Genomic DNA, 10863 nt, shown 5'->3' with positions numbered 1-10863 from the left:
CTTTCCCTAATGATGACAGCATCAGGAAGTCATCTTGAGTCGATTGTGTAGACTAGGTCCGCACTCGGAGAATGTGGCCTCCACTTCCCTTTCCTCCTACTCCAAAACGGTCTCTATACCAGGCCCCGGATGTGAGGGAAAGCGAGAGTGAGAAAAATGTCAGCTTCCTCCAGAAAGCCTGAAGGATGACGCCTGTGTACGCTGTTTTATTCAGTCCAAACAGCCAATGTAGGTAAACCAGAATGAGGAAGTAGTATATCTATCTCCCACGTTCAAAGGCTGTTAAATCGTGTTGTTTACCCTTATCTTCAGAAAAAAATCACTTCTACTGTCGTGGTAAACAACCCGCTTCCCTATTTATAATTGTCTGGCCCTCTAGCGACGTTAGCGTGAAATTATAGCTAATTTGCCTACAAACGTCAGGTGGTCACAATAATCTGGCCACTCAGTGTATATGCTATAGTTCTAGTAGACCAGCCAGTACAAAGAAATCGTTGTCCGAATATAAACAGCACCTCCTCCAAAGAATATAAAAAGCACCTCTTCCAAAGAAAGGCTGTTTTTTCCTGTCTAGAGGGAGGTTTTTCCCCAATCACTTTGCTGACGCGACTGAATGCTTTTTATGCACAAGAAGGAAGTGAGGGCGAATCTCCTCCATCTCATTTAGAGCTTTTTCACCGTCATTGTTTTGTATTCTCCAAAACAGGTTGGAAGCATTAAACATGGAGTCATTAGTGCCTTTTGTGGTCATTGTTAGAATCTCTGTCTTTCTGCCTATGGCAAAGAGAGCGGTGCCCAAAGTTGCCACCTATTATTTTTATCTTCTCTTTCTAGGGTTTTCTAAAAATATGTTTCTAGAAGTGGCGGCAGAAAAGAGAAATTTAAAGTAAAGGTGGTCACAGTAGTTTTTCAACCCAAAAATATTTCTCAAGAAAGTTTCAGAATAGAATCGGCTCACTTGTTTGCATGCCGTCTTTTCTTTCCTCTCTTGTACATCCTCCGGTCTGCTTTAGGGACCCCTTTACGTGTCCCCAGATTCAAATCTCATCGGCGTTCTCTAGGGCTTAATGCAAATGGAAAGGAAACAAACCTGTGTAGAGACTCTCACAGCACAGAACACAATTCTGATCTCATTCCATTTCTCCCAGTGGCGCCACCAGTGGAGCAGACTGACACGAATCCCAAGTGGGCCAGCTCAGGGCTATGAAACCTTCCAGGGTCATTTTCAAAGGATGATCGTTTGCTGGGAATAACTGTCTGCCATGACTGGAACAGATGTAGGTCCCGGGCCCTCGGCGATTCACCACTTCTCTCACCTGGCGCTCAGTCACAGCACTTAGCACACTGCATCCGGTGATGGTTGACTAAGCTTTGCTCCTGCTGGGCCACGTGGAGACAACAGCTGCTTTGCCTCTGTGTTCTCAAAGCAAGGCTCAATGCCCGGCATATATTATGATCTCCATATTGCACTAGCTAGTTCAGTCTTAAAGCATTTTGTCGGTACCATGACCCTTCATAGACATATTAGAATTGGTTGCTTTAATATGAGTGGTATCTCCATTTTAATTACGATTTCCTCTTGATACACATGAAAACAAGCTGACGGGAGACACTTGATGAGATGGTACTCAAGCCTGTAAAGCCATGATCACAAAACAATGAGATTTATTCTGCACGCCACCTAGAAAATTTAGTCCCACCTCAAGTGCTTACATGGCCTCCGGGTTATGTGAGATGAGTGGGGAGTCATTACCATTGTCTTCTAGCTACAACCCAACACCCTTGTGTGGTTGTCATCTGCCATCCTCAACCCTGACTACCCTTTAGAATCACCTAGGATGTTTTATAAAAAACAACCCAGTGCCCAGATCATCTTCCAATGCTCAGTCAATTACTTCTGAATCTCTGGAGGGGACTCCGTACAGATATTGTTTAAAGCTCTCTGGGTAATCCTCAGGCACAGCCAATTTCTCTATAATTTGTTCAGGAGAATTCTGAATAAATGGTTCCATCTTCAGATCATCTAAGGGTGCTTGCTCAAAGTCACATGACTAATAACTTGCAGGTCCAGGAGTTGACCTCATATTTCTCTGAATTCAATCCATTTTTCTGTCTTGGATTCCACATTGCCTCCAAAGAAGGTACTGGAAGAAAGTTGAGGTGGTAGCAATGCTACACCAGGAATCATCAATGTGAGAAGAAAAATGTGATTGATCCAAAAGTGTAGGATTGTTGTGTAACCCAGTGATTCACTAACCTGTCAGCAGGGCTAACTTCAAGTGGGAAATGGTGGTTTGCCAATTTGGTGCATCTGTGCTCCCTGAAGACCTTTGATAATCATGATTTCTCCCTCTCTCCTTTCTTCCCCCTCCCCCAGGAGGAAGCTTTTTTGAGGCAAACCTGGAGAATGAAGGAAGTGTTTCAGGCAGTGATTCAACATTTTATAGGCAATCAGAAGGTAAACTTGCTTAAGAATTTACAGCTAATGGAAGGTTGGAAGAATAGAAGCACCTTCTGCTGGGAGATACTGTCCAGATCTCCCAGTTGCCTTGTGAACACTTGATACAGCTATGTATTGCTGTGTGGGAGTCTCCAGGGGTTGCCATTTGTATGGATCCGTCATCAAAATAGATGAGTAAATCCAAGGTGTGGCCTAGAGAAGGGTATTTGCTACCCAACCGCCAGATACTTGGTGATCAACTAGTGAGTGTTTGGAGTTGGAATATAAAAATCAACATACCTGGGCACTTGATACTAAAGTATTCTTATAAAGAATGTACCACTTACTGATTAACTTCTACTTTTTTATACCAATGTAATAGTTCCCTCAGAGCAGAGGTTAAAAGCAAAAACAAATTTCTAGTTTCGAATAAAGCCTTTTCCGACACTTCAGCTCCTTCCCCAGAGGTCTGAGCAGAAGAGCTTCCAGTGGAGCCGTCATTTTACTTGTCATTCCCTTTCAGAAAGCGACCTCTGTTCTGTTTCCTAGGACACAGCATGATGGACACACTGGCTGTTGCCTTACGTGTGGCCGAAGAGGCCATCGAGGAGGCGATTTCCAAAGCAGAAGCCCATGGGGACAGCCTGGTATGGACCCCCTTCTCCTCTCTGGGGCGGTGTGGGTCGGGGTCCTGGCTGCCAGAGAAAAGTGCTGGTTGTCAGGAAACCAGTGTCACCCTCTCACTCCCACGAAAGTGATTGTACCCCAAACCTGCCCAGCAATCGGCCATTCTCTCCCCTCCCTCTGCAGGACAAGCAGAATGAGGCCAGTTACTTGCGGGACCACAAGGAAGAGCTGACTGAGGAGCTGGCCACGACTATCTTGCAGAAGGTAGGCGGCCCGGCCACCCGATGGCGGCAACTTACCACCCTGGCCCAGAGCAGGGCCCCCCCGAGAGCTGTAGAGCAGCCACCGGCGTGGTTGTTGTCTTGGGCACCATTTCTGTCGTAGCAGGCCCCCCCCCCCCCCCCCCTCGAGAGCTGTAGAGCAGCCACTGGCGTGGTTGTTGTCTTGGGCACCATTTCTGTGCCTTGTCATCTTGTCCTCTGTGCTCTGGAGGCTAATGCAGAGGGATTGCACTGCAAAATCTAAGACAAAGGATGGAGTGTGCTTGCCTTTAGGGATGGAGCTGGTGGGTGGGGAGCCAGGAATTCAGCACTGAGTAGGTTACTCACTGGCTTCCTGTTTCCTGAGCTTTGTGTGTGCGTGCATGCCTGTGTACATGTGTTTGCATGTGTGGGTACCCTCTTCTTACACTTCTCAAACGGTCTTTTGCAGAAAAAGCTTGCAGTCACCCCTGCTACCTACGTTGCCTAAACTGTCCTTTGCCAGGTGTATCAATAATGACAACGTAGAAACCACACCCCCCCAAAACTCTGTGGCTTTAAACAGGCTTATTTCTGTGTTTCACAGCCAGTACGCCAACCCCTGGAATTCAGTTCAGTTCTGACACTAGGCAGAGAGCACAGACTCCACACGTGAAGGGCTCAGCCCCACAAGATGCCAGTGCAAGTCTCAGGAATCCCCGTGTCACCCCCGTCTGCCCAGCCCTCTGCAAATTCAGGGCTTCCGATGGCCCTCCCTCAATTTGGATAATTTGTCAGAACAACCGATAGAACGCAGGAAAGTGCGATAGTTACAAGGACCTCTTTATTATTATAAAAGATGCAGATGAACAGCCAGTGGAAGAGATGATGGGACCACAAGATCTGTGAATGGGTGTACCAACTGTCCATGCCCTCTCTGTGCCTGTACCAGCTAGGAAGCTCCCTGAGCCTCAGTGTTTCAACGTTTTTAATAGAGGCTTCATTAAGTAGGCATCATTGCTTAAGTCAGTGGTTCTCAACCTTCTGGCCCTTTAAATACAGTTCCTCATGTTGTGACCCAACCATAAAATTATTTTCGTTGCTACTTCATAACTGTCATATTGCTACTGTTATGAATCGTAATGTAAATATCTGATATGCAGGATGGTCTTAGGCGACCCCTGTGAAAGGGTCGTTCGACCGCCAAAGGGGTCGCGACCCACAGGTTGAGCACCGCTGGCTTAAGTCATTGACCACCTGCACGAACTCAATCTTTAGTCCCTGTCCCCCTCCCCAGAGGTTGGGGTAGAGCTTAAAGTTCCTTGGTTTACAGGATTGGGTTTTAATTGCTTTTCAATTACAGTTGACATACAATATTATATTAGCTTCAGGTTATAACTTAGTGATTATTAGACATTTATGAAATGGTCACCCCAATAAGTTTAATAGCCACCTGATACCATACATAGTTATTACAGAATTACTGAGTATATTCCCTATGCTGTACTTTACATCCCATGACTGTTTTGTGACTACCAATTAGTACTTCTTCATCCCTCACCTTTTCACCCATCAGCCAATCCTATCCAATCTGGCAACTATCCATTTGCTCTCTATATCTATGAATATGTTTCTGTTTGGTTTGTCCCTTTATTTTGTTTTTAAGATTCTACATGTAAGTGAAATAGTATGGTATTTGTCTTTCTCTGGTTGGTTGTTGTTTTTTTAGCCACCAGCCTCCTCCTATCTAGTGGCTCTGGCCATGAGTCACCTCTTTAGCATAACAAAGACACTCTTGTCACTCCAAATATTCCAAGGATTTCTGAAGCTCTGAACCTGGAAATCAGTCTAACAGCACATATGTTTTTCATTGTACCACAGTTTCCTTCTCGCTCATGCATCTGTACTGGCTCCATCTAAAGCAGTGGGTTGGGGTCAAGTGTGTTCACTCTGGGGCCCTACCTCATTTACCTCATCAGCTGCTCATGACCATGACCAAGCACAAGGCAGCAAGCAAGCCAGTGACGTCTATCAAGGCCTAGGCTCAGCCATAACTCCCTGTAGCCCACTCCCTCCTCACATGTCATTGGCCAAAGCCAGGCACACCATCAACACAAAGCCAAAGGTGGGAGGTACACTTGATCCTCGAACACTGTGGGGGTTGGGGTGCCAACTACCTGTGCAGTTGAAAATCCAGGTATAAAGTAAGTCAGCTTTCTGCTTATGCAGATTCTCAACTGCACTAAGAAAAATACAGGTAAGCCCGGCTGGTGTGGCTCAGTGGTTGAGTGTCGACCCATGAACCAGAAGGTCACAGTTTATTCAATTTCTGGTCAGGGCACTTGCCCAAGTTGCAGGCTGGGTCCCCAGTAGGGGGCATGCAGGAGGCAGTTGATCAATAGTTCTCTCTCATCATTGATGTTTCTATCTCTCCCTCTCCCTTCCTCTCTGAAATCAATAAACATATATTTTTAAAAAAGAAAAATACAGTTGACCCTTGAACCACACAGGTTAGAACTGCATGGATTCACATATATGTGGATTTTTAAAAATCTGCATTTAAGTAGACCCATGGAGTTCATACCTGTGTTATTAAACAATCACCTGTATATGCTCCTTGTCCTGGGAGAAGCACAGACTCACACAGCAAAGGGAGCATTGGACAAATTCAGTCTTCCTTTTAGTCACAGTAAGTCATGTCTCTTCCACATGACACTCTTCCCACCTAACGAGCCCCAAATGCCTCAGTCAATAACAGATCAAAGTCATTGTACCTGTGACTCAGAGTCAGTTCCTTTTAAGATGGCGACCTATGAACTAAGCAAGCAAGTCACCTGTCCCCACATACCAACACACAGTGCCCCACCCACCTGCAAAGTCGGGCGGTGACTGGTCCATAGCAATTCCAAAACCCTGCTAGGTGCACGTGCCAGGTCCCCACTCTGCAGGTCGGGGGTGGGCCTTGATTAGGCCCAGGTCTGTCCCTGGGAATGTCCTTGGCTCTCAGCCTTCCTCTTCATCCTCTTGTCTGGTCCAAAAGGCATTGGAGGATATGCTCATCTTGGTGGCTCAGCCGTTTTCTCAGCTACTTCCTGCCTGTAGGAAGTTGGGAGCCCAGAGACCATTGTATAAATGGACTCATTCAGTCCCCATGGCTGTGCCCAACACAGCAGGCGGAGCGAGCAAGCCGAAGCCAACCCTGATGACCCCTGCTGTCTGCCCCCTGCACAGGCCTTCCTGGTGCTTCCTAAAATCAACATTTACAGCCAGAGACTCCGGTTTGAGCTCCAGCTCCACTCTTTGTGAGCTGTGCGTCCTTAACTGGTAACTTAACCTCTCTGAGCCTGTTTCCTCGTCTGTACAACAGGTGTGGTTGCAGTCTGTAGCTCTTAGCAGTGTTTTGATGATTAAATGAGATAAAGCATCTCTGGTGCCTGGCCCAGCGTCTGGCACATGATAGGCACTTGGTAAAGAGAAGTCGTTGCCATCATAAAATGATTATTTGTAGACTGTAAAGTGCTGTGGAATGTTCCAGACCATGGTTGTACTGTTTTGTCATAAGACAGATCTGAAGGTGGCTGGCCTTCTGTTGAAACCAAGCTCTCGCGTGGCTGAAAGAAAAATCCCAAAGGTGGTCCCGGTCATTCCACCTAGACTCCGAGGCCTCTCCGGTAACTCCCCCCCTTTGTCACCCCACCTCCTCCCCAGATCATAAGAAAACAGAAGAGCAAAGGTGAGCAGCAAATGGAAGAAGAGCCAGAGTGGTCACAGCCCCAGAGCTGCAGTGCGAAGGCGGCCGAAGAGGGAACTGCGGCCTCCCCAGGAGGCCACCCTGCCTCCAGCATCCGCTGGGTGAGTCTCCAGGCAGCAATGCAGGCGTCCTGCACGCTCTCCCCGGGAAACGGGGTCAGCACACGGAACCATCTGTAATTAACTCGTGTGCCCACCGGCTGGCATAAAGGAATAGGGTGGTGGGCAGGGGGAGAAACTGAGAAAGTGTGTGTGAGAGCCCGGGAAGGAGGGTGAGGGAGGAGAAAAAAAGAATAGATACGAAGGGACTTTGAAGAACACAGAGGTAGGTTTCTCCACACAGACCCATCCAGGGGAAAATCAAGATGTCAGTAGGCACCTTTTCATTCATCCCAGAAATAGCTGTACTAAGTCCCTTGAGGAAAATAAAAAGCTGTATCAGGAAGACCACTTGCTTTTCCCAAACCGGAAAGGGACAGCAAGAGAATGGCCACTGCCATCTGAGTCACCAAAATGGCTACATCGAGACATAATCGGGAAGTCGTGGTGTGGCTCGGCCTTCCTGTCCGTCACCCTGAGACTGAACCAGGGGCGCAGTCTCGAAGCACAGTGCCCTTCCTGTGACCCGGTCTGGGCCTGCTCATGTCTGCAGTAGCGGCACCCGGCCTGTGAGACGCAGGCTCTGTGTAAGGGGCCCCAGCGGAGGACACGCAGAGCGGGGGAGAAGCAGAGGCCGAGCCTGGGGAGGTTCAGCAAGGAGGACTGGCTCGTTGGGTGTGGGTTCCACGGCTCCGGGTGCCAGCAGGCAGAGCCTGGGGCCAGGGCAACACACAGGTTCAGCTTAAAACCGGAAACACATGAATGGGGGAGCAATGCCTAGTGCTTACCCCACTCCTCCTGGGGGTCAGGGGCAAGCACCCCCTTTCTGAACATGGGAAAGAAGGGTGTGCAGAGCAGCCCCATGGCAGACACGCCAGCCCAGAAGGGATGGTCAGCAGCCTCACCTGCATAGACTCTGCCCAGGATTCACCAGTCGCCAGGTGCATGGGGGTGACAGGGCGCATCCTTACGGCTTTATCAGAGATTTCACTTCACTGGCTGATCGGCAGGACCTTCCTTTGTGAACATGCTGTCAGCTTATTTCGCTGCCGCCTTCACTGAGGGAGCCGTTTAGCACAGGTTCCCACTTGGGTTCCACGCTGATACCTCCGGGGCTTTCTCTTCTTGTCAGGAGACCTGCCTTGCCAGACGCCTGCCTCCCACGCAGCGCGGTCTTCACTCTGGCTTTGACGCCGAGGTAGACAGCGCTGACTCATTTCTTACTTTTTTCCCGGGCAAAGAGCAGAATATGGTTGATTTCCCGATGCTGGGATAGAGTAGGGCCCAGTGGAAGTCCCTCTCTGACTCGAAAGCACCTTTTGAATCTCTTTGTAAGTTATGTCTACTCCCCAGGATCAGTCCACTTTTGGGGTTGGGGGTGGCGGGGCGTCACAGGGGGTATCAGGAGATAGAACCTCGAGCTTGTGGTTTGAAATAAAAGCCCATAAAGGACGTTGGTGCACCCCCGTGGGTAAGCACTCCTTCTGTTAACACCTTAACCCCAGGTTGTGTGGCCTGGCAGGGGTGTGGGCACTATACCACAGGGACAAGATCACTACAACCTTCATCCTGGACTTGGATGTTTCATCAAGGAGTCTCCTCCTGGCCCCTCCTCTGAGTTCTCCCTGCGCCAGGATTTGCACCACGGAAACAGCGTGTTTTCACCTACGCGCTAGTCAGGAGCCACACTGTGCTCATGGGAACCGCCCCACACAGAGCTGCCTGACGGGGAATAAAGAAAAATCCCGCATCCAGCTCGGCCCCGGGCACAGTTGGCCCCTCTGAGCAGCCTGATTGCAGTGGTCACAGGCCTAACTTCCCTTGGCCAGGACCCCTAGCCCTTCCCCTCTAACCAGCATCATAGCAGGGCCAGCCTGGGGCCCTCAAGGTGGGGGCACATCCAGTGGACAAGGGTCAGCTTCCTCATGCGTTCCATGCAGTGCATCTGGGCACACTGCCCACCTGCATGGTCAAAGCCAATGCTTCCCCTCTTTCTCCACCCCCGCCACCCCCGCACCCCTGCCCCGCCTGGCCCATCCAGGCCCTAGACCCCCTGTGATGAAGGAGCCTGTGCTGGGACCACATTTGGCAATTGGGACCCAAGAGGGACTGAGCCTGATCAGGCCACCACATTGCCTGACTGTGGGAGCCCCATTCATCTGGAATACAATGTGAGTGGCAGCCAGCACGATGGCCACAGATGCTGATGAGGCCCCAGTGGGAGGGGACAAGAACCATTGCTGGGTAAGGAGCAGGCACTATCGGCCCATCACAAGGTGGGGATGCAGGTATCATTAGACCCATTTTACAGGTGAGGAAACGGAGGCTAAAGCTTTCACACAACTCACTTAAGGTCACCCATGTGCTGGTTGGTGGGGCCAGGCATTGAATACCCTTTTCCTGCTCCAATGCCCTTGATCTAGCGCAGTGGTTCTCAACCTTCCTAATGCCGTGACCCTTCAATACAGCTCCTCATGTTGTGGTGACCCCCAACCATAACATTATTTTCGTTGCTACTTCATCACTGTAATTTTGCTACTGTTGTGAATCATCATGTAAATATCTGAAATGCAGGATGTATTTTCATTGTTGCAAATTGAACATAATGAAAGCATAGTGATTAATCACAAAAACAATATGTAATTATGTATGTGTTTTCCGATGGTCTTAGGCGACCCCTGTGAAAGGGTCGTTCGACCCCCAAAGGGGTCACGACCCACAGGTTGAGAACCGCTGATCTAGCGTCTTCCTCTGTATGGCTCCGGGAGTAACTGCGCCGAGTTTGGAGCGCTGCAGGCTCCATGGGCTTAACTGCAAATCCCAAACCTAATTCATTCCCATTCAGCCAGGATTTCTCATCTGTTCTCATGAAAGAAAGTTCAGCGTGATTGTTCTCTTTTTAATTTCCTCCGTTATTGTGTGGCTCTCTGCCCGTAGGGGGTCAGCACCACCCGCCCTTCAAAGCCTTATGATGCAATATCCTTAAAGATCTAGCCCACGGTTATAATTCCTTCAGTGCCTGTCCCTTTGGGCGCCTGTATATAAAAATGTGTCTCTGTAATAATAATACGATGATCCTCTTGATACCATGATGATGGCAGCAGGGGCCAGGCACTCGGGATGGATATGCCAGTGACTAAGCCCGGCCCTGACTCTCTGTCTCTGCTTTCTTTTCTATTTCCCTCCCCTGTTTCACTGAATCACTGCTATTTTCTCCCTCGTAGTTGCTCTGTCCTGTGACTGGCTGTCGCACAGACCTGAAGTCATTTTTTATTATTGTTATAATTATTGGACTGAATTCAATGGCTACGACTGACCCTGCAAATACAAAGCAAAGCTGTCTCAGTTGTTGAGTCATCTGACCATTATTACCGGTCCCTTCGCTCCCAAGCCCTCGATGCTAAAAACGTCCTGTCCCTGTTTTATGCTGTGAGCTCCTGGACCTCGAAGATTGTTCTGATAGTGATTGGTGCCTCGGGGAGCCTGCCCTTTGGCCATGACGACAATTAGAGCGATCATAGCGCCATTCCGAGAGGTGTAGGTAGAATGTGCTGCCACCGCCCACTCAGGATGCAGCGACTGTAAAGGAAGGGGCAGTTGGCCCTTGAAAAACAGGGCTTGAACTGCGCAGGTCCACTTCTATGTGGACTTTTTTCCAACAAATACTGTATTTTCTCTTCCTTATGATTTTATTAATATTTTTTTTCT

General features: G+C 48.9%; 1 protein-coding gene across 3 annotated transcripts in view; it reads left to right on the top strand.

Moving 5' to 3' along the window:
• Positions 1-10863, top strand: part of MYRIP (myosin VIIA and Rab interacting protein) — a 183604-nt gene that overhangs the window by 130548 nt on the left and 42193 nt on the right. For all 3 annotated transcript variants that reach the window (XM_006770537.2, XM_015568402.1, XM_015568403.1), the window contains 4 exons: positions 2378-2458; positions 2990-3087; positions 3251-3331; positions 7015-7158. In XM_006770537.2, coding sequence (XP_006770600.1) covers positions 2378-2458; positions 2990-3087; positions 3251-3331; positions 7015-7158 — 404 coding nt within the window. The remainder of the gene's footprint in view (positions 1-2377; positions 2459-2989; positions 3088-3250; positions 3332-7014; positions 7159-10863) is intronic.

This window comes from Myotis davidii, unplaced genomic scaffold (assembly GCF_000327345.1).
Source record: "Myotis davidii unplaced genomic scaffold, ASM32734v1 scaffold663, whole genome shotgun sequence".
NCBI classification, from domain to species: domain Eukaryota; kingdom Metazoa; phylum Chordata; class Mammalia; order Chiroptera; family Vespertilionidae; genus Myotis; species Myotis davidii.
Note: the sequence above shows the minus strand (reverse complement) of the source record. Positions and strands in the feature narration are given on the sequence as shown.